The 24,077-nt window shown below is 40.9% G+C and overlaps 1 protein-coding gene across 3 annotated transcripts in view; it reads left to right on the top strand.

Annotated features, from left to right (window-relative positions):
- The window catches only part of ASAH2 (N-acylsphingosine amidohydrolase 2), a 123,107-nt gene that overhangs the window by 63,296 nt on the left and 35,734 nt on the right, over window positions 1-24,077 (top strand). For all 3 annotated transcript variants that reach the window (XM_069567865.1, XM_069567864.1, XM_069567863.1), the window contains 5 exons: window positions 2,249-2,425; window positions 2,691-2,818; window positions 3,931-4,008; window positions 21,527-21,647; window positions 23,148-23,273. In XM_069567865.1, the coding sequence (XP_069423966.1) occupies window positions 2,249-2,425; window positions 2,691-2,818; window positions 3,931-4,008; window positions 21,527-21,647; window positions 23,148-23,273 (630 nt within the window). The remainder of the gene's footprint in view (window positions 1-2,248; window positions 2,426-2,690; window positions 2,819-3,930; window positions 4,009-21,526; window positions 21,648-23,147; window positions 23,274-24,077) is intronic.

Here is a 24,077-nt window from a genome sequence, read left to right as displayed (position 1 = left end):
AAGCCCAGTGTTGGTCTAATTACTTTCTATTTCCTTTCCACATTTTCCTGGTATTGTTTGGTTGCTTACGTGGATGTGGTAAACCTAGCAATCAGTATATGGGGCATGGAGAGGTTAAGGAGACTAGATGGTTTGTGATATCTCTTCCTGATTCAATGACCACATGACTAGAATGAGGGTGGTGGAGCTCTTTACCTAAAATAGAAGAAGTTAAATGGATGTGTTTATGTAGGTTCAGTAGGTAACACACCAGTTGCTGCTGTTTCCTTATGTACCTGTGATGTGCTGGAACGGGCTTGTACCACCTCATGAGGGTTGATTGTTAAATATGTAGAAACTTTGTGAACTGGTGGTTAAACTTTTGGTAGCTTGAAATTCACTATGGTGCGAGTATTTACACCATGGAAATTGGCAGATGATACAAATAAGGGTTTTCTTTTAATCAAAGTGGACAGCACTGCCAATCAAAAAAGGCACTCTTTGGGGTCTTCCCTGCTGGTCCATTGGTTAAGGTTCTGTCCTTCCATTGCAGGGGGCTTGGGTTTGATCCCTGGTCAGTGAACTAAGATCCTACATGCCCCATGACATGCCACCCCCACCCCAAAAGTACTGTTTTTTGCTAAGCCCAGATTTGGATTCAGAATCCTTCTCAGCACATTACTTCTGATAGTAGCCACCCACGAACAGGACTTAATGCATGAGATAAGCAGTATTTGCCAGCTCTGACATAAATGAGTTTTTACCATTGTCTCTGGTATTAGGTTATAGTATCTTACATCGAGGAAGGTTGCTTTGGGATTGACACTTTCGCTGGAACATTTTAATAATTTTTGACACAAAAAAGTCAAAACATCTTTCACAAACCACAGTGATACCAAACTTTTTATTGCAGATGATTAAAGCAAAAATAGAAATAGGTATTCGGCACTAATGCAGTATTTTGAAGTCAATTATACTTCAATAAAAAGAGTCATTTTAGCCAAAAAAAAAAAAAAAAAAAGAGAGAGAGAGAGAGAAATAGGTACTTGGCAACATCACTAATTTTCTGTTGTTTTCTTGATGTGTGTATATCCTCCAAAGACCTTATTTATTATTTATTTGGATGTTCATTGACTAATTCAGTGAACACTTACTGACTCTTTAAGGTATCTACTGCTGTGCAGCAAGTCATCAGAAAACTCAGTGGCTTAGAGTAACAAAATTTTGTATTATTGCTCAGGATTTTGGTGAATGGCTGGGTTGGGTGAGTCTGACTTGTGTTAGAGCCACAGTCATTATCGTTACTTTTGTTATCATGAGGTTTGACTCAAGATATTGGCTGCAGCTGCAGGTGTTTGTTTGAAGCTTGACTGAGGCTGAAGGATCACCTTCTATGGTTGCTCACCAAAAGGCCAGCAAGTTAATGATGGCAGGGTGATTCCTTTCCCCATGGGCCTACCCACAGGGCTGCTGGGGTGTTCTCAGGTCATAGCAGGTGGTCTTCCCAGACCAATAAGTGTAAGTGTCTGTGTCTGGGAATACTGAGTTCTTCATTGTGGGAAATGAGACAGTAAAGAGGCTTTTTCCCTGTCTGTTCACTGCTCCCAGGGTGCTTGCTCCACCCAACTCTGGTATTGCATGACCACCTTGCTCTCTTTGGTTAAGCCTCTGATGAAAGGAAACATCTGTGGAAAGATCTTTCCTCACTAATGCCTATCACATTATTTTTCCTTACCTAGCAATATTTTTTCTCAGCATCTATCACTCTGTAATATAATATTACATATTTATCTTTCCCTCACTAGAATAAAAACTTTTTCAGGGTAGGGACCTCATATATCCCTAGTGCTTAAAACAGTGTCTGGACAACGAACTGGTGAGAGCACTAGGTCTACAGGTAGACTTGGATCTAGACTCTGACTCTGCTATTTATTATATCACTGGGCAACTTATTTTACTTCTGGACGCATCAATGTTCTTAGCTAAAAGATAAGATTAAAAACGCCTACCTCTGGGTGGTGTTATAAAGATTTTAAATGGCGTGATGTAGTACCTAGCATTGCTTGCACACAGCAAGAATCTATAAAATGTTAGCAGTTGCAATTGTTGTTGACGTCGTTGTTACTGAGATGATGAACTCAAGCACAGAGTGAAAGGTCACGTGACGGGGATGTCCAACGCAGTGATTAGCCTCATCAGAGCTTTTTCTCAGGCTAAGCACCTGTGTTATTCCTCTTCTTAGTTCTGATTGTTCTTTTTTTTCTTCAAGGTCCTGAGCAGGCTGCAGAATAAATACGGCTCCCTGTACAGAAGAGACAATGTTATTCTGAGTGGCACTCATACACACTCGGGTCCAGCAGGATATTTCCAGTACACAACATTTGTAATTGCCAGTGAAGGATTTAGCAATCGAACTTTTGAGTACATGGTCACTGGCATTGTGAAGGTAGGCAAGGGGACTTAGAGGCAACTGTTGTTTAGCATTGCTTACAGCACCTTAGGAGAGGTCTCTTATGATACAGAGTTCCTATAGGATCTTGGATACCAGCCCAGAATGACACCAGCTCTGTGGCTCTCCAGCTTTCATCCCATAGTAGGGATAAGTTGGAGATGAAAGAAATTGTCCACAGGGCTCTTCTATTTATATCAACTAAGTTCTTATGCCCACTAGGATTTCTAACTTTACAACTTTTTTCTTTTTTAACCCATAGAGCATTGAGATAGCACACACAAATATGAAACCAGGCAAAATCTTTATCAATAAAGGGACTGTGGATGGTGCACAGATCAACCGAAGTCCTACTTCTTACCTTTGGAATCCACAGTCAGAGAGAGCAAGGTGAGGGGGCCAGTTATCGGAATGAACTGCGTGTGCTTTCCTTTAGGAACTATCAACAAAATTTAAGAACAGGGTTGTTAGTTGATGGATATAGTGAAGCCTGAAAGAGTATTAAAGCTGAAATAATTTAAAAGCATGTCTGTAATCTAAGACAACCAGAAATGAGACTGTAGAGGCACAGAAAAACCTGTGTACACATCTTCCCACTTTGCTGGCTGTGGGAACTGGATGTGAACGTTTGAAGGACTCTAGGCTTTCAAATCAGGTGCACCTGTGGTCTTGTCTTTATCACTTTGTAGTTGTGTGACCTTTATTGATTTACTTAAACCTTAATTTATTGGCTCTCAGCTTCTCATCTGTAAAATATAAAAATATGCATAACGTATTTGTTCAATTAATGAATAGCTCTTTTTATTACGTTATTCAGAAGAAATCATTTTAGTCCAGGGGAATGTAGCAAGATAGATAAGGTAAAAGAATAAAGAGGTTGGCGTGAAGAGCAGGCCCTAAGACTGGCATAATTGACAACTTAAGAAAGGCCATTATTTAAAAAATTTTTTTAATGTGATAAACTGGGTTTTTGACAGAAGAGAAGTACTTGGTTACTATGGCAGAATAAAATAATATCTCAGTCCAACCTGATATTTTAGATTTGTCTACATATTTTTTGATAAATTTCAAAGGAGTTGATTTTTAGAAAATACACTCTGATTTCCCTTCAAAGGACATAAAAGAACGCTTTAAGTTGTAGGTCAGGCATGCTTTTGATTTTGCACATTCCCTGCTATTTTTAAGAGATTTCACTAAAATGTGATATGAGTAGAAATTTCAAAAACTAATCCTTTCCATGAGAAATAATATATGCCCTATAATATTTCAAAAATGTATATTTCATCTCCAGTGAGCTGACCTATGCCCCTAACTTTGGTCACATTTGCAAACATTTCTTTAGCGAAGAAATAAGACCCTGGATGCCGTTTGTAGGATTACAGGTGCCAGGGAACCTTGCTTACTGAGAGTCATTTTGTTTTTTGTGTCAGCTTCTGCTTTGTCATACACAAGGGCCAGGCTCTAGCCTAGAACTCACTAAGTGTGTTTATTTTGCTGACTAGGTATTCTTCAAATACAGACAAGGAAATGGTGCTCTTGAAAATGGTAGATCTGAATGGAGAAGAGCTGGGTCTTATCAGGTACTGTTTACTTTTTTTAAAAAATTCTGTCTGGATAAATTTCTTTATATGACAGAGAGGGAAAAAAGAGACCAGAATATTGGCAGCAGAGGCTAAGAATAGGCTGAGTGGTGGAGTTGGAGCTGGGATCCAGCCATGTGCCCTAGGGTATGGTTCTCAGCATCCTAGGTCTAACAAAAGGATTATATGAATGAAGGATCTGAGTAAAGGAGTTAAGCAGTGTCTGACATATGATTGGCTCAGTAAATGCTAGTGGTTATTACTGTATCAAGATCTCATGTGGAGGTTATTACTACTTTATCAAGATAATCATAGATAGAGGACAGTGATCTCTTGGAAATGAGAAAACAATCTGACCAACCAGGCAAGTGACTATGAGTTTGAGATTAATGACCTGTGTTTTTCTAAAAGGAGTGTGTGTGTGTGTGTGTGTGTGTATGTGTGTGTGTGTTAGTTGCTTAGTCATGTCCGACTCTTTGCAACCCCAAGACAGCAGCTCACCAGGCCTCTCCGTCCCTGGGATTCTCCAGGCAAGAACACTGGAGTGGGTTTACATTTCCTTCTCCAAAAGGAACTATAGAAAGAAAGTGAAGTCGCTCAGTTGTGTCCGACTCTTTGTGACCCCATGGACTGCAGCCCACCAGGCTCCTCCATCTATGGAATTTTCCAGGCAAGAGTACTGGAGTGGGGTGCCATTGCCTTCTCCGTCTAAAAGGAATAAGTTAAGTCTAACGCAGTACAATGCCAATTAGTGATGAAAGCAGAACCGAGACCACCTAATGGAAGCCGATGAGGTAAAATCACAGCTTGGCAGAGATTGCGGGCTCCATTTCATATGTAAGAAAACACATGGATTCTGTTTTCTTTGAAAAGAAGTCATTTGTATTCCTGTGTGATTTTGGTGGCTGTAATTGAACTGGCTAAGGAATTGCCTGGGTAGGTAACAGTCCCAGACACTCTGTCCAGTGGACTTCCAGACTGATGCACGAATGCCCTAAGGAAGTGGATGCTAGCACATGGGTGCCGGAGTCAAATGGCTTGGGTCCACTCTGGACTCTCATTCCTAGTAGCTATGTGACTTTGGTCGAGTTTCTTAACTTCTCTGTGTCTGTTTTCTTACTCTAAAATTGAGGGATGAAATGAGTCCTTAAATACTGATAATAACTTTGTAAAGGAAGTAGGGATCTATCAGGGAGGATTATAAAATATCTAGGTGAAAGTTTCTATGTGAGTAAAATTAAGTAACTTGAAAGTAATAAGAGGTGAAGAAAAACGTTAAAGATTATGATTAATCAGTTCAGATACTAGGGGTGGTCCTAACTGCATGGAGAACACACGGTGGCAAGGAGCTCATGTTTCAGCCTTAGGTACAGGTTTTCAGATTTGAATTCAGGCCCAGCCCTGTCACTTACTAACCCTGGGTCTTGAGGAAAGTAATTTATCTGCTTATATGTCAAACTATCCTGTGTGAAAATGAGACTAGTAATAATACCTCTTAGGATTCTTTGAAGATTAAATGAGATAATGCATGCAAAACTCTAGTTCTGTGCCTGACATAGAAAGAATTTCATAATTTTAACTGAAAGGTAAGAAGTAAGTAATACAGTACCTCTTCTGAAAATTCCATTGTTGGCGTATTGGTGTGGTTGAACTTCTTAGCATTGGAGTTAGTTCTTTGGGGTTAAAGTGAGGTCACTATAAATTCCCTGATAAAATAAACATTATTGTGTGGGTTGATGTAATAGAATTCCTTCTTTGAGTACAGTTAATTCATCTATTGATTAGTTGCCACCTAGCATTTAACGCAGTAGTCTTCATAAATATCAGACATGCAGTTATGTTCTTGAGGTATATTGTTATGAATCAAACATAGACACTATCTTCAAGAGTCGTACAGGCTAGTGGGATGGTTAGGGCTGGAGAAAGAGACAGAGGCAGACAGACAAGTAATCATAATGTAAATCAGATGGTTGTCAGTGCTATCACCTGGGAACTTAGAGGCACTGAGCTCTACCTGGGAGCATAGTGGAAGGCTTCAAAGAGGAAATGACATTTGAGCTGGGCTTGAAGGACCCATGGGTTTCTCAGGGGGCCATGAGAAAACTGCATTATGAGGCCAGAGTATGGGCTTAGGTCAGGGAGTGGGTGAGAGATGAATCTGGAAAGGCAAGCTACCTCTTGATTTTTGAGCACCTTCAGGGGGAATTTGGTTAGGAGACAGTCAGGATAAGAACACATATGTATGACTAGTTAGATGGAAAATCCCCAAATTTGTTAGAAAAAGAAGATGCCTTTTCCCTTATAGTTTCTACCTAATTCTTGGCTGAATGACTGAGACCATTCATGATTCCCTTTTATCAGTTTCTGAGTCATTGAACAATGCCAAGAGAACATTCAATGATATTTTGGGGGCCAGATGTTCTTTGCTTCCTGCGCATGTAACTGTATAATATATCTGGAAGTTCCAGGGTCAACTGTCAAGGTTATAATGATGCTTCTCCATCTGCTGTGCTTAACAGCCTGCAATAACTTTCTATTGTTTCTATAGCTCCCATATGTTATCCTTGATGTAATTGCGCCTGCATTTGCCTCTTGTTGCACAGGGATAATTGCTCTCTGAATACATTAAAAATGATCCAAAACATAAAGTCAAATCTGGGCTGCTAAGTAACTCAGCCACCATATGTAGGTACCTGCTGTGAGATAGAATCCCAAGGTATGAGGAGTTTGGAAGCACAGCATCTCAGATTTACAGAGTATAAAGTCACCGAGTTTAAATTTCAGCTGAAGCCTACAAAAGTGATGCAACCTGCCCAATGTTATGGCCAAGACTATTCACTATGAAAACCATGTTGAAGTTCATCATTTATTCTTGGCTACTTTCATTTTTATTTTATTTTCTTCTCTTAAAAGTCTGCACCAGTCACCTACTATATGCCAGGCAGTGCTTTCCAGTCCTTGAAACGATTCATTTCTAGGAAAAGGTCCTAAAGTCAGAAGTCAAATACCTTTGTCTGTGCTTCTTGAGCAAATCCTTTAAAATCTGAGACTCCACTTTTACATTTCTCAAATGTTATAATATGATAACGTCCCTCCACATGCAGATTCTTATGCATTCATTTATTTATAAAGTATTATAGAATACATGTGTCATGAACTGAGCTAGTACTATAGAATACGCTAATGAGAAAAAAATCGATGCCCTAGGTATTGCTCCTTATAGAACCTATAGTCTATTGGTGGAGACAAAGGTGATCAAATAGTGATATAAACCAATGTACAATTATAACTGCATTGAGTGCTGAAAAAGGAAGGTATGCAGAGCTGTGAAGTGACTTGGCTTGATCAGGAAGTTGGGAAAGGCATCCCTGACGGCTCAGTGGGTGAAGAATCCAGCTGCAATGCCGAAGATACAGGAGACACGGGTTCTGTCCCTGGGTCAGGAAGATCCCCTGGAAGAGGAAATGGCAACCCACTCCAGTGTTCTTACCTGAAAAATCCCAGTGGACAGAGGAGCCTGGCAGGGTATAATCCAAAGGGTTGCAAAGAGTCAGACATGACTGAATACCCATGCAGATGTCAGTTGTCCCCAAGAATAAGACAGTGGAACTGAAAACCAAGGCAGGTTGAGAATTGACTGGCAAAATGTGAGGGTGGAAAAGAGCATTTAACACAGAAAAATATGTGCAGAAGTAATATAGCCTGTTTGAGGAGTTGATAGAAGGTCTGTGTGGCCAAAATACAGAGGACAGTGAGGTAGGGTGCTGTGAATTAAAAGTTAGAGGTAGAGGTTAGACACCTTGATAAAGATTTGGGTCTTTATACAGAAAAATAGAAAATCACTGAAGTATTTAAAGCTGCGGTTGGGAATTGGGGGCTCTTGAAGGGTTAGGAAGAATAGTGACTTGAAGGATGAAAGAATCATGTGTATGAAATTATTTCATAAACCATTAAGTTCTCTACAATTGTCCAACACTTGCCTTGGTTGATCAATCTATAAGAAAAATATTTCTTTTTGCCTAATACTACTGTTGGGTGCTGCTGTGGTAAATAATCTACCTGCAATGCAAGAGGCCCAGGTTCGATCCCTGGGTAGGGATCCCCTGGTGAAGGGAATGGCAACCCACTCCAGTATTCTTGTCAAGAGAAGTCCATGGGCAGGGGAGGCTGGTGGGCTATAGTCCGTGGGGTCTCTGAGTCTGACATGACTGAATGACTTAACACTACATACAGTAGAATGCAGACACAGTAAATGACTTTTCCCCAAACGTGGAGAACATGTTTGGGATGTTTTGAATTAAAATATAAGCTGTGTGGAAGTCAGAAATTCACTTTGGGAGATTCTCAAAGGCATCTCAAAGGAGTCAACCAGCGGAGATGACGATGAGTCCTGGGAGACCCTGAACGGGGAAGGGAGAGAACAAGACAGGTTTCAACAGACTTACAGACTTAGAGAACAAACTTAAGGTTACCAGTGGGGAAGGATAGGCAGAAGGGATAGTTAGGCAGTTTGGGATAGACATGTACACACTGTTATACTTAAAATGGATAACCAATAAGGACCTACCATACAGCACATGGAACTCTGCTCAATATTATGTGGCAGGCTGGCTGGAAGGGGCGTGTGGGGGAGAATGGACGCACGCCACCTGTGCACGCATGGCTGAGTGCCTTTGCTGTCCACCTGAAACTGTCACAGCATTGTTAATCAGCTGTACTCCAACATAAAATAAAAAGTTTCAAACATGTTTCAAATGTCTGCACCAAACAGAAAGTCATAGGGTCGGGCACTTCATCTGAATGGCTGCTCTGGGTGGTGGACAGTCCCTTCCTATACAGTTGAAAAGTGCAGGTGGCTCTGGGAGAGGCAGTTGGGAGCACTGACTCTTTTCAAGGGTAGTCCAGCAGGACAGCCTCTGTCTCACTTCTTTTCCCTTCTCCTAGCTCATTGCATTGGCCAAGCTTCCTTCCTCAATTATGCAGCAGTGACATGGACCCTCCTTTTTTTCTCATCTCGTTAGCCCTCTAGGAGTCAGTATGGCATGGCTTCTGTGTGTCAGAGCTGTAAGAAAGGTCTGAGCAGGGTTTTGAATGATTTCTCTATTGCCTTCTGTTTTATGCATTGCAAATCCTTTTATTACAGAAGGGGGTTAGCCTTTCAAGGAACATTTTCAAAAGATAGCAAGGGACAGTAATTTGCTTAACCTGTTTGAAGAATTTTTGCACACACTTAGAAAAACACAATTTATGAAAATAATTCATTTGAATGATACTGACTTATAGAGCTCATTTGGGGGGGGGGGGGTGTGCGTATGTGTGTATAAATCTTCTCTATAATCTCTGCCTATGACTTTCAGGATTACTTGAGAATTATTTATTCTCAATGGCTTGCTATCCTCCCTGCTGCATTCTCCTTTCAGTGTGCTTAACTTCACACCAAGAACAAATGTGGAAATCTCAGTGACTGCCCTTCATCAGCCTTTCTTGACCTCTTCTCTTCTCTCCATCTCATTGCCTCATGTCTTTATAAATACATCCTCCATTAGCCTTCAAACTCTGGTTCCTGGAGCCTCACTCTCTGTTTCTGCATCCTGAATTTCTCTTTCCTCTTCTATGTTGTTGTGAAGCCTGATGCTGTCTTCCTGCTCCAACTTTCCTATCAGCTTATTTGTGCTGTTTCATTCCAGTGAAGTGAGTGTAGGCCTTGGTTGTGTAGTGAGTCTTCTGTGTCTAGTCCATCCCTATGTAAAGTGAAGGTGCTTAATAAGGGCTTTCTGATGACAAGGATGATGATAGTTGACTGATAATAGATTAATCATGCTTGTTAATGTAAAGGTCCCAAGTTTAGAAACCAGAGCTATAAAAGCCAGTTGTCATAACTGGCAGAAGACATTGGACTTACTTCCCAAAGTCAACCATGGTTAATATTCAGGTACATTTTCTTCTGCCTATTTCCTTAGAGGTATGATAAGAAATATGCACAATTAAAAGGTCATTATGTAAAGATAGATGCTTTCTTAGTCTTATGCTGCTGCTAATGTCGCTTCAGTCGTGTCTGACCCTGTGCGACCCCATAGACGGCAGGCTCCCCCGTCCCTGGGATTCTCCAGGCAAGAACACTGGAGTGGGTTGCCATTTCCTCCTCCAATGCATGAAAGTGAAAAGTGAAAGTCAAGTCGCTCAATCGTGTCCAACTCTTTGTGACCCCATGGACTGCAGCCTACAAGGCTCCTTCGGCCATGGGGTTTTCCAGGCAAGAGTACTGGAGCGGGGTGCCATTGCCTTCTCCATTCTCAGTTTCATATACTATGGGTATTAAAAACTTTAAAATACTGTGAAAAATGTTAACGATGCTATCTCCATGTATCTCAGTGTCTTTTGTTTTTTGTAGTGATTCCCTTTATATCTAATAATTTTTTGTCTCAGTTCAGTCTTTCAGTTGTGTCCGACTCTTTGTGACCCCATGGACCACAGCACGCCAAGCCTCTCTGTCCATTGCCAACTCCTGGAGGTCACTCAGACTTGGGTCCATTGAGTCTGTGATGCCATTCAGGCATCTCATCCTCAGTCGTCCCCTTCTCCTCCTGCCCCCAATCCCTCCCAGCATCAGAGTCTTTTCCAAAGAGTCAACTCTTCACATGAAATGGCCAAAGGATTGGAGTTTCAGCTACAACATCAGTCCTTTCAATGAATACCCAGGACTGATCTCCTCTAGGATGGACTGGTTGGATCTCCTTGCAGTCCAAGGGACTCTCAAGAGTCTTCTCCAACACCACAGTTCAAAAGCATCAATTCTTCGGTGCTCAGCCTTCTTCACAGTCCAACTCTCACATCCATACATGACCACAGGAAGAACCATAGCCTTGACTAGACAGACCTTTGTTGGCAAAATAATGTCTCTGCTTTTGAATATGCTATCTAGGTTGGTCATAACTTTCCTTCAAAGCAGTAAGTGTCTTTTAATTTCATGGCTGCAGTCACCATCTGCAGTGATTTTGGAGCCCCCCAAAATAAAGTCTGACACTGTTTCCACTGTTTCCCCATCTATTTCCCATGAATTGATGGGACCGGATTCCATAATCTTCGTTTTCTGAATGTTGAGCTTTAAGCCAACTTTTTCACTCTGCTCTTTCACTTTCATCAAGAGGCTTTTTAGTTCCTCTTTACTTTCTGCCATAAGGGTGGTGTCATCTGCATATCTGAGGTTATTGATATTTCTCCTGGCAATCTTGATTCCAGCTTGTGCTTCTTCCAGCCCAGCATTTCTCATGATGTACTCTGCATATAAGTTAAATAAGCAGGGTGACAATATATAGCCTTGATGTACTCCTTTTCCTATTTGGAACCAGTCTGTTGTTCCATGTCCAGTTCTAACTATTGCTTCCTGAGTTGCATACAGGTTCTCAAGAGACAGGTCAGGTGGTCTGGTATTCTCATCTCTTTCAGAATTTTCCACAGTTTGTTGTGATCCACACAGTCAAAGGCTTTGGCATAGTCAATAAAGCAGAAAGAGATGTTTCTCTGGAACTCTCTTGCTTTTTCCATGATCCAGCGGATGTTGGCAATTTGATCTCTGGTTCCTCTGCCTTTTCTAAAACCAGCTTGAACATCTGGAAGCTCACGGTTCATGTATTGCTGAAGCCTGGCTTGGAGAATTTTGAGCATTACTTTGCTACTGTGTGAGATGAATGCAATTGTGCAGTAGTTTGAGCATTCCTTGGCATTGCCTTTCTTTGGGATTGGAATGAAAACTGACTTTTTCTAGTCCTGTGGCCACTGTTGAGTTTTCCAGATTTGCTGGCATATTGAGTGCAGCACTTTCACAGCATCATCTTTGAGGATTTGAAATAGATGAACTGGAATTCTGTCACCTCCACTAGCTTTGTTCATAGTGATGCTTTCTAAGGCCCACTTGACTTCACATTCCAGGATGTCTGGCTCTAGGTTGATGATCACACCATCGTGATTATCTGGGTCATGATGATCTTTTTTGTACAGTTCTGTGTATTCTTGCCACCTATTCATAATATCTTCTGCTTCTGTTAGGCACGTACCCTTTCTGTCCTTTATTGAGCCCATCTTTGCATGAAATGTTCCCTTGGTATCTTTAATTTTCTTGAAGAGATCTCTAGTCTTTCCCATTCTGTTGTTTTCCTCTATTTCTTTGCATTGATCGCTGAGGAGGGCTTTCTTATCTCTCCTTATCATTGAACCTATACTGACAGATTGTTGTCACCCAGAGTCATAATTTATATTAGCATTCAAGCTTGGTGCTATATTTTAAAAAATCTTCCTTTTCTTTGCGTATTTCCAAAAATTTCAATAGTGAATCAAAATAAAACAAAATTTAAAATCATCTGGTAATCCTGGGACTCAGTGGTATGATTTAGTTACTGTCATGTCCAACTCTTGAGACCCCATGGATTGTAGCCCACCAGGCTCCTCAGCCATGGGATTTTCCAGGCCAGAATACTGGGGTGGGTTGCCATTTCCTTTTCCAGGGGATCTTCCCAACCCAGGAATTAAACCTGGGTCTCCTGCATTGCAGGCAGATTCTTTACCACCTGAGCTATGAGGGAAGTTCTAGGACTCAGTAATTTTTAATCTTTTGTTATATAATCTTTCCTAGTTTTTTCCTAATCATGTTTATATCTTTATATTTTTAAAGAGATTTTACTTTTAAAGAGATTATTGTATATACAATTTGGTAACTTTTTCATTCAGAAATTCTTTATGAATTTATTTCAGTGCTACTTAGTATTTTTAAAATCACCATCTTTAAATTGTTGTATAGTATTTCATTATAATACAGGAGACATGGGTTTGATCCCTTGGTCAGGAAGATTCCCTGGAGAAGGAAATGGCAACTCACTCCAGTATTCTTGACTTGGAAAGCCCATGGACAGGGGAGCCTGGCGGGCTATTTTCCATGGTGTTTTACCGTATGTATGGTAATATATCCAATGAGTCACCAACCATTTGACGTTTTAGTTCATAGTTTTTCTTTCATACACTGTTATAAGCATTTGTGAAGAGACCACTCCAGCCTGGGAAACCCATGGACAGAGGAGTCTGGCAGGCTAGAGTCCACGGGTTTGCAAAGAGTCAGCCATAACTTAGTGACTAAAACAAAACAACAATCTTATATATATTTGCCAGTGATTTCCTAGAAGTGGGGTTGCTGAGTCAAAAAGGAACGTTTATTATTAAGGATTGCCTCATGAATTTCTACACGATTCTCTGGCAAACTTGTGTTGGTTTGCAGAGCTTCCACCCAAACATGCATGGAGTGTTGTTCCCAGTGCTCTTGCCAATCTTAGTATTTTCAGACTTTACACATGTTAAGTGATAGACCCAAAAAAGATGAATCACTTTTGTCTTCCTTTCAGTTCTTCAATTCCTGGGTAGTTAGGCTGAATTAAAAGAAATACTCTATTGGCCTCTTCTTGCTTTACTACCGTGGCTTGTTTAATGATACTATTTAGGCTGCAAGAATTTTGATTGCAGTAACTTAACGCACTTAATGGAATCCACCAAACCAACTGTCTCTCCATTAACATTATTGAGAGTTTTTTTTTTTTTTTTTCTATCCAGAGCTTTTAAAGAAAACAAAATGAGTAGGTGAGAATGGACATCTCTCTTTGGAGTAGAGGTGGTCGATTCTCCAGGATACTGGCCACGGAGTTTACCTGTAACTTCAGAAGCTGTTCTTTGGCTATGGCTCATCGTCTTTTAATTTGAGCAATCTGGTCTGTAGTCATCGCATCTGCTTGTTTCAGATTCAAGTTGTCCTTTGCATAAAATTCTGGGCCTAATAGCCCTCCCAGTATAGCACAATGAAACATTCTTTGCTTTCCTTTTCCCAACTGTCTGTAATGGGGTGGGGCAAGGAGGAACATAAGACAGGTGAAAGAGAGGTCTGTTGATTAGGTGTGTGTTAAGAGATGAATTAATTAATGCCAGGTGATGCAATCCAGTACTCTTGCCTGGAGAATCCCATGGATGGAGGAGCTTGCTAAGCTGCAGTCCATAGGGTTCCTAAGAGTCGGACATGACTGAGCGACTTCACTTTCACTTTTCACTTTCATGCATTGGAGGAGGAAATGGCAACCCACTCCAGTGTTCTTGCCTGGAGCATCCCAGGAATGGTGGAGCCTGATGGGCTGCCATCTATGGGATTGCACAGAGTCGGATATGACTGAAGTGACTTAGCAGCAGCAGCAGTAGCAGCAGGCGATGCAATAGACCTTGAAATTACAGTGGCTTAACACATGGCAGATTTTAATGTACACATTTGCCATTCATGCAAAATGTCATAAAATGTGGGTGGTCCTTCTGCACACGTTCCTAGCCAGATTCACATGGTCCACCCGACCGGTGCAGTTGGGAACTAGAGGGCATACTGGTATTTTGTAAGCCCTCAAGTCCCTGTCATAAGAGGGAAGGGTTTCTTCATTTAATTATTTAAAGCTTATATTATATGGGGTGATATACATGTGTTGGGCACTAAGCTAAAAAGCCTCTTGATGAAAGTGAAAGAGGAGAGTGAAAAAGTTGGCTTAGAGCTCAACATTCAGAAAACGAAGATTATGGAATCCGGTCCCATCAATTCATGGGAAATAGATGGGGAAACAGTGGAATCAGTGGCTGACTTTATCATTTTGGGCTCCAAGATCACTGCAGATGGTGACTGTAGCCATGAAATTAAAAGACGCTTACTCCTTGGAAGGAAAGTTATGCTCAACCTAGATAGCATATTCAAAAGCAGAGACATTACTTTGCCGACTAAGGTCCGTCTAGTCAAGGCTATGGTTTTTCCAGTAGTCATGTATGGATGTGAGAGTTGGACTGTGAAGAAGGCTGAGCGCTGAAGAATTGATGCTTTTGAAGTGTGGTGTTGGAGAAGACTCTTGAGAGTCCCTTGGACTGCAAGGAGGCCCAACCAGTCCATTCTGAAGGAGATCAACCCTGGGATTTCTTTGGAAGGAATGATGCTAAAGCTGAAGCTCCAGTACTTTGGCCACCTCGAAGAGTTGACTCCTTGGAAAAGACTCTGATACTGGGAGGGATTGGGGGCAGGAGGAGAAGGGGACGACAGAGGATGAGATGGCTGGATGGCATCACGGACTCGATGGACGCGAGTCTGAGTGAACTCCGGGAGATAGTGATGGACAGGGAGGCCTGGCGTGCTGTGATTCATGGGGTCGCAAAGAGTCGGACACGACTGAGCGACTGAACTGAGCTGAACACGTGTTGAATACACACATGCACATGCATCATATGTTTTAATATTGTGTTTATCTGATTAACTATACATATATGCACACGTAGCTTTGTATCCTTTTTTTCCTTTCAATCCTCATCATTACTGCAGCAGCAGTAGTATCAAAACCAGCATAGCGTCATCACAGTGATGATTTATTCCATTCTTAGCACAGACCAGCCTATGTGCTAAACACTTCAGATATATTTGTTCTCTTAATTGTCAGATGTCATGAGGTGGATACTGCCTATCATGTTACAGATATGAACATTGAGTTTCAAATAGGTTAGGTATAATAACTTATGTCCAAAGCCAGAGCTCTAAGCCACTAAAATGTACCGTCTTTGTATTAGTTTCTTAGAGTTTCGTTAACAAACTGCTAGAGACTGCTGGTTTAAAACAGCAGAAATTTTTTCTGTCAAAGATCAATAAGTGCCAGAAGTCTGAAGTCAGGGTCTTGGCATTGCCAGCTTAGTTTATTTCTCTCCCTCAGTTCTTGTCTCCTTCCTACAAAGATTCAGAACAAAGGACTAAAGAGTTTAAAACAACAGACAAATTACAGCTCAGGCAGACAGATCTTTTATTAAACAGACACTCCCAAGTCATAGGAATTGTAACGATCCCTCTTGACTTCCCCTTTTTATACTTCCCATCTCTTCCTCCTTTTGGTGCAAAATAGGGCTTGTATTTACCACCAATAAGGAAAGGAAATGCAAATGGGCATATACTCAAGGCTGACTGACAGTTGCAACTTATATAACACCAGGCTTTGTGGCACATGTCTTTCCATAATTCAGTCTGTTATAGTCAGACATATACATATGTAGAATATTTATGAATCCTTAATAGGCTCCTAGATGTCTAAGGTTGCTTGAGGAAGCCCCCGAGGTTAGTTTGTATCCACTGTGTGCAGAGGGCACCTGTGTAGGACTTGGAAAGTCTCTGTGGTTATTCTTGAAGTGTATCTGTGAGCTCTCCTGGATGTGTCTGGGATGGGGTTTAGAGATCAACCTGCATCTTTTTGTCTAGGACTCTCCTGGTTGCTCACGCCTAACTTCCTACCTAACGGGAAGCTTGGGTATTCCTGGAGGCTCTGAGGGAGAGTCGACTCCATGCCTTTCTCATAGCTTCTGGTGACTGCCAGCAGTCCTGTCCTTGGCTTGCGGATACGTCACTGCAGATTGTGCCTCCATCTTCACACTTCCTATATCCCCATATCTGGGTGTCTGTCTGTCACTTTCCTCTTGTTATGAGGGCGCCAGTCATTGGACTGAAGGCCCAACCAAAGATAGTATGATTTTACCTTGTTTACATCTGCAAAAATTCTGTTTCCAAATAAGATCCCATGCTGAGGTTCTGCTAGGCATGAATTTTGGGGTGACACTTTTGACTCCAGATGACACCACCCTTATGGCAGAAAGTGAAGAAGAACTAAAGAGCCTCTTGATGAAAGTAGAAGAGGAGAGTGAAACAGTTGGCTTAAAGCTCAACATTCAGAAAATGAAGATCATGGCATCTGGTCCCATCACTTCGTGGCAAATAGATGGGGAAACAGAGGCAACAGTGGCTGACTATTTTTTTGGGCTCCGAGATCACTGTAGATGGTGACTGCAGCCATGAAGTTAAAAGACGCTTACTCCTTGGAAGGAAAGTTATGAGTAATCTAGGCAGCATATTAAAAAGCAGAGATATTACTTTGTCAACAAAGGTCCGTCTAGTCGAGGTTATGGTTTTGCTATTAGTTGTGTATGGATGTGAGAGTTGGACTATAGAGAAAGCTGAGCGCTGAAGAATTGATGCTTTTGTACTGTGGTGTTGGAGAAGACTCTTGAGAGTCCCTTGGACTGCAAGGAGATCCAACCAGTCCATCCTAAAGGAGATCAGTCCTGAGTGTTCATTGGAAGGACTGATGTTAAAGCTGAAACTCCAGTACTTTGGCCACCTGATGCCAAGAGCTGACTCATTTGAAAAGACCCTGATGCTGGGAAAAATTGAGGGCAGGAGGAGAAGGGGATGACAGAGGATGAGATGGTTGGATAGCATCACTGACTCAATGGACATGAGTTTGGGTAGACTCCGGGAGTTGGTGATGGACAAGGAGGCCTGGTGTGCTGCGGTTGATGGGGTCGCAAAGAGTTGGACATGACTGAGCGTCTGAACTGAACAGTGTCCTATATTGTATTTGTCCAAAGATCTCCCAAGTTGTTACACATTTTCATGAACGCTGCCTTTGAATGGAAGTACAATGTTCTCATTCTCCCCTTTGGAGGACATTTAGGTTAGAGATGGCCATACCTGGCACAGGACTTGCTGCATAGCACATAAAGATGCCCCATTCTCTGGGCTGATGGAGGTGTGCTTCACTTGGGGAGCTGAGTGGGAGCCGGATTTCAGCCTTCACTTACCCCTTTGCCAGTCACCTTTGTTCAGACCTTGGCTTCTGTGTGAAGAGGACAGCTCAGATCTGAGAGAACAGAACATGGGATGGGTTATTACTGTTTCAGAATGTTTAAATAGCTCATTTCTGCATTTGGCTTTTCTGTTTCACAACAGGAAGTACACAATGTCTGAACTGAAAGAGACACTGGAAATACCTCAGTTACACAGGAGGAGAGAATAATTATTCTGTATTAATCTGCAGTTTATTGATTCACTGTGTATATGTGTATGTGCTCAGTTGTATCTGATTCATTGTGACACTATGGACTGTAGCCTGCCAGGCTTTTCATGGGATTTTCCAGGCAAGAATACTGGAGTGGGTTGCCAGTTCCTTCTCCAGGGTATCTTCCTGACACAAGGATCAAAACCCTGTCTCCTGAGTCTCCTGCAATGGCAGGCAGATTCTTTACCATTGAGCATGATTGAAATTGATTTTTCAGAAGTTTTTTAGAGATTTGAACGAACTTTGCTACTTACAATGATTAGATCTCAAATCTCTTGACTTTCCTCAGTACCGGGATTGCATCATTATGAATCAAGTAGAGTCTTGGTCTAGCTGTGACATTATTTTAAAGTCATTGTTTCAAAATGTTTATTATCAAGGACATCGACATCTTTTTATGGCTATATTCTCACTTCTTTTGAAACTAATGCCAAAGAATTCTCAAACTACCACATAATTGCACTCATCTCACACGCTAGTAAAGTAATGCTCAAAATTCTCCAAGCCAGGCTTCAGCAATACGTGAACCGTGAGCTTCCAGATGTTCAAGCTGGTTTTAGAAAAGGAAGAGATCAAATTGCCAATATCCGCTGGATCATCAAAAGAGCAAGAGAGTTCTAGAAAAACATCCATTTCTGCTTTATTGACTATGCCAAAGCCTTTGACTGTGTGGATCACAATAAACTGTGGAAAATTCTGAAAGAGATGGGAATACCAGACCACCTGACCTGCCTCTTGAGAAATCTGTATGCAGGTCAGGAAGCAACAGTTAGAACTGGACATGGAACAACAGACTGGTTCCAAATAGGAAAAGGAGTATGTCTAGTCTGTATATTGTCACCCTGCTTATTTAACTTCTATGCAGAGTACATCATGAGAAATGCTGGGCTGGAAGAAGCACAAGCTGGAATCAACATTGCCGGGAGAAATATCAATAACCTCAGATATGCAGATGACACCACCCTTATGGCAGAAAGTGAAGAGGATCTAAAGAGCCTCTTGATGAAAGTGAAAGGGGAGAGTGAAAAAGTTGGCTTAAAGCTCAACATTCAGAAAACGAAGATCATGGCATACGGTCCCATCACTTCATGGGAAATAGATGGGGAAACAGTGGAAACAGCATCAGACTTTATTTTTTTGGGCTCCAAAATCACTGCAGATGGTGACTGCAGCCATGAAAATAAAAGATGCTTACTCCTTGGAAGAAAAGTTATGACCAACCTAGATAGCCTATTGAAAAGCAGAGACATTACTTTGCCAACAAAGTCCGTCTAGTCAAGGCTATGGTTTTTCCAGTGGTCATGTATGGATGTGAGAGTTGGACTGTGAAGAAGGCTGAGCGCTGAAGGATTGACGCTTTTGAAGTGTGGTGTTGGAGAAGACTCTTGAGAGTCCCTTGGACCGCAAGGAGATCCAACCAGTCCATTCTGAAGAAGATCAGCCCTGGGATTTCTTTGGAAGGAATGATGCTAAAGCTGAAACTCTAGTACTTTGGCCACCTCATGCGAAGAGTTGACTCATTGGAAAAGACTCTGATGCTGGGAGGGATTGAGGGCAGAAGGAGAAGGGGACGACAGAGGATGAGATGGCTGGATGGCATCACAGACTCGATGGACGTGAGTCTGAGTGAACTCCGGGAGTTGGTGATGGACAGGGAGGCCTGGTGTGCTGCGATTCATGGGGTCGCAAAGAGTCGGACACGGTTGGGTGACTGAAATGACTGACTGAAACCTTCCTTCCTCTCCTTTGAACTTTACTTAGATGAATATTTTTTGACCAGGTAAAATAAATAGTAAGTGTTTTTAAAATTAAAATGACCACTTCTCTGCATATCTTTATAAATATTCATCTCTTACCAAAGTACTTTGTTTGCTTTAACAAGCCTGATATTTTTATAGCATATATTTTAAAGGGCAGAGGAGGAAAGATACAGCATCTTCCTATTCTGAAATGCAAATAACTTTTCTGATTGCTATTTTTTTTCAGTTTGGTAGAGAAAAGTTCAATCAATTTTCTAAGGCCTAAAGTAAATGAAAATTAATAATTCAAGTTTATAATCTACTTAGTAGACCAAAATTTTTTGCTTTCGCTTTCTCGCCAGATATTATGGTTCCTTGATGGCTGATATTATATTATGGTTCCTTGATGGCAGAGAACATGCCTGAGTCTAGTGCTGAGGTTTAACGTAATGCCAACCACACACTACTAATGCATTCATTTTGATTGAATGAAAAGAGCAACTGCTCTCTCTCCTTCCCTTCATCCTTTCTACCCTGGTCCTCTTGACTATCCAGTCTCTGAACACACTGCATCCTTTCCTTCCTATCTCCATACCTCTGCTGCAGATGACTTCTCTAGTCATTCCCCTGCCAAGTTCCTACTCATCTTTCAAGTTCCAGCTCAGATGTCATATTTTTCAAGGGTGAAGCGTTTTTCAGGGGTGAGGTGATGCTTCATTCATCTCTATGTCTCTAGCGTCTGGCACAGAGCCAGAGTTAACTACATGTATATTGAATGAGCAATTGAATGCTCAGTTTTGTGCACCATATTACTTGGGTAAAAATATTTTAAAAACTTTTGGTGAAGAAAAATCCAAAGGTTTTTAAAAAATCCTGAAGTAGCTTGAAAATCTATGAATTGGAATCTCTCTTTTCTTGAGTATTCCTGAGAGTCTGCTTTACAGCCTTCTATCCTGTAAACACCTTTTTCACTTGTGTGGAGGTTTGATCCTATGAAAGCCACTGGACAAGGTGTCACAAGGCCCAAACTTTAGCCTTGGTCCTCTGTGACAAATGGGCCACCATACTGCTTCTTTGAGTACCTTGTACCGTGCAAGTAATAAGAGCCTATCTCTCAGGGTTGCTGTGAAGTTAAAATGAGGTAACAGATGTGAAATTAACATGTAAACTCTATAGCTTTACAGTTAAACAAGGTATTACCATGCATAAGGGTATACTGAATTAGGCGTAGCATCCTTTTTTATACCCCTGTGCACTTGGTCTGCTGTTCTTTCTCCCTGGAGTGCCTTCAAGAATTAATTGCTAGTCATCTGTGGTCCCCAAACATTTTACGACTCCTTATTTAAAGCATTTGTCACACTGTATCAAGGCCATTTGTTTACATCTTTGTCCTCTGCAAGATTCTGGAGTAACCTGTGATTGATTCAGTGCTTGGTACACTGCAGACTCTCGGTAACTGTCTATTGAATTGGATAGGATTGATTCAGATAATTATTATGTATGTACTTGCTTGAAGGACAAAGTCTATGTTGATGCAATTCTGTAGGTATATTTTCTGTAACTATACCACTGGACACCTTGTCCAGTAACTAACCAGTATTGGCTCTTGTTAAAAGCTTACAATGAAGATGACAATAATGGGATATTTATAACAATAATTTTGTATTGTTAATTTAAATGATCAGACTTCTTGAGTATATTACTTGTAATTTAAGTTCATTAACAATGAAAGAATGCCTATTGTCAAAAGCACTTTTTTTCCCCTGCTGGTGGAAACTTAAGCTGCCAGATATCACTTGTGACTCCATTTATTTGATTCTCATCATTAACTTAGATCTTCTTGTTCTTTTACAGCTGGTTTGCCATCCACCCAGTCAGCATGAGGAACACCAATCATCTTGTAAACAGTGACAACGTAGGCTATGCATCTTACCTTTTTGAACAAGAGAAGAACAAAGGTTATCTACCTGGAGAGGTGAGAATTTATGTCACTGAAAAGCTTCACCTTAATCACTGAGTACCATCATTCATGCAGTGTTCAGAATAGCTGCTTCAGATCTTCAGAGGACAGTGTCATCCTGGATATCACATACTGATGTGCTTGGATAGGAAGAATTCTCCATCCTCCCTTATCAGGAAAGAAAAAATTTAAATGATTATTGACTTTGTGTCAAATACTACTTATATTGATGACTTCATAAAGTTTCAATTAGCAGGAGTAGAAGAACAAATTGAAGATTTTTGCAACATATAATAGTTTTTGATCAACTTGGCTATGAGATATGAGCGACTGTTGATGTTTAATTTTGTTTTCAAAGATATGAAATTATTAAGCGCCTTCTTAACTTTGCAGGAATCCAAATGAGGACAGGGAATGAGTTCTTTTCTCCGGTCCAGGCTTCCCTCTTAATTTCCTCTGAAAGACTTTGTTCTACTTTCCTGCAATATGGCCTAAGTCAGAGACAATCCTAATCCGTTGGAATGGTATTTGAAATGCAGTGAGTGATGGGATCAGAGCTGGGGGGGTCCCAGAATCTAGTCCGTGTACTTCAGGAAGCTCGTCAGCTCTGTGTAGATTATGGACTGCTGATAGGTAAGCGGTGAGGAAGGACCCTGCTCTGCTTGACCACAGCATCCAAACCTGAAATGTAGCAGAATATATGACAAGATGAGGACCCCAGGCCCTAGACTAGACTAAATGTTCTGTTGTAACAATATTAGCCCCATGAACATTTGGCCTGACTTTTTAGCTCCTTTATTGACAATCTTCTGTTTTCTTCACTTTAGCCTGTTTTTTAGGAAAAAAGAAGTAATTTCCCATTATTCTTTTAGTATAAGAAATGACACAATCTCCTATGCTTGATTATCTCTTTCCTTAAGTAAATTTAAGAGACTTAAGATGAAATGGTAGACCAGTTAGGTTGAGATTAAGGTCTTGCCCTACTGAAAAAAGATTATGTGTAGTTATTTCTGGTTGAAGAGATAGAGAAAAGATATGGGGAGGGCAAGTCTGGATGGTGGATGCTATATTTAGGTTCAGTTGTACAGCAGAAATATCCACATTGACTCTTTACTTTTTAAGCCAATAGGCTGTTTATTTTTAAAGGCAAAATGGGTCTCTGAGTTCCAGGTACAACACCAAACATGAGATTATGGGTCAGCATTTTATAACTTGTTGCACATTGTATTTCTTGTCAAAATGTTGCTGTTTGAGACACAAATTTGAAACTCTCTTAAAATAGTTTCACTGGTAATTGGAATATTATGAGTAATAATATATATGTTGACTGCAATGTGAGTCTTTACAGAAACAAAAATCTTTCTCAGAATATTGTGCCTGAGAAATTTCCTCCTTTTATCCTATGCAAATGATTTTGAATAGTTCACCAGAGCGGGTTGAATGTCTGCCTTTTTAATGGAACTCATTGCAGTAAATAAGAAAGCATACAAGGCAATTGGATGTTTCTTTTGGCAGGGGCCGTATGTAGCAGCTTTTGCTTCATCAAATCTGGGAGATGTTTCCCCCAATGTTCTTGGCCCGCATTGTACCAACACGGGAGAGTCTTGTGAAAACGCCAATAGCTCTTGTCCCATTGGCGGGGTAGGTAATAATGACATTAAGCCTTTGTTTTTGCATCTCATGGGTATTTTATGTTTAAGTATTCACTGTTTATTTACAATTATGTTCTCCTCAGTATACTCTGCACTGTTTATTTACAATTATGTTCTCCTCAGTATACTCTGCACTGTTTATTTACAATTATGTTCTCCTCAGTATACTCTGGCCTACTTACTGCTAGCATTTGCTCTTCTCAAAAGCACCCACTAAATTTTGATTGGATAAAATTATAGTTTTCCATTTGATGCTTATATTTTTTGAATGGTAAGACAATTTAGTAAATGTCACAGATTAATTATCCTTTCCTAAACTTGGACAGCTTGATACATTTTGCCTTGGCATTTCTGAAGTCACAATTTAGTATAAAAACTGCCTGCCTGAGACATTTCTCTCTGATTTTCACATCTTTAGGGTTTTTCTAAAAATGTAACATCAAAATTCTTTTTCTCATAAATTACAAAACAACAAAAAAAAGTGTTGCTGTGAAAGCTTGAGGCTTCTCTTGTAGCTCAGTTGGTAAAGAATCTGCCTGCAATGCAGGAGACCTGGTTTCAATTCCTGGATCAAGAAGATCTCCTAGAAAAGGAAATGGCAACCCACTTCAGTATTCTTGCCTAGAGAATCCCATGAACAGAGGAGCCTGGCAGGCTATAGTCCATGAGGTTGCAAGAGTCAGACATGACTTAGTGACTACACCACCACCACCACAAAAACTCAAACCACATGGAAATCTTAAAGAGCAGTAAAAAGTGAAAGTCCCTGCTTACCTTCCTCCCCTCCATCTGC

This window comes from Ovis canadensis, chromosome 22, assembly GCF_042477335.2.
Source record: "Ovis canadensis isolate MfBH-ARS-UI-01 breed Bighorn chromosome 22, ARS-UI_OviCan_v2, whole genome shotgun sequence".
Lineage (NCBI taxonomy): Eukaryota > Metazoa > Chordata > Mammalia > Artiodactyla > Bovidae > Ovis > Ovis canadensis.
Note: the sequence above shows the minus strand (reverse complement) of the source record. Positions and strands in the feature narration are given on the sequence as shown.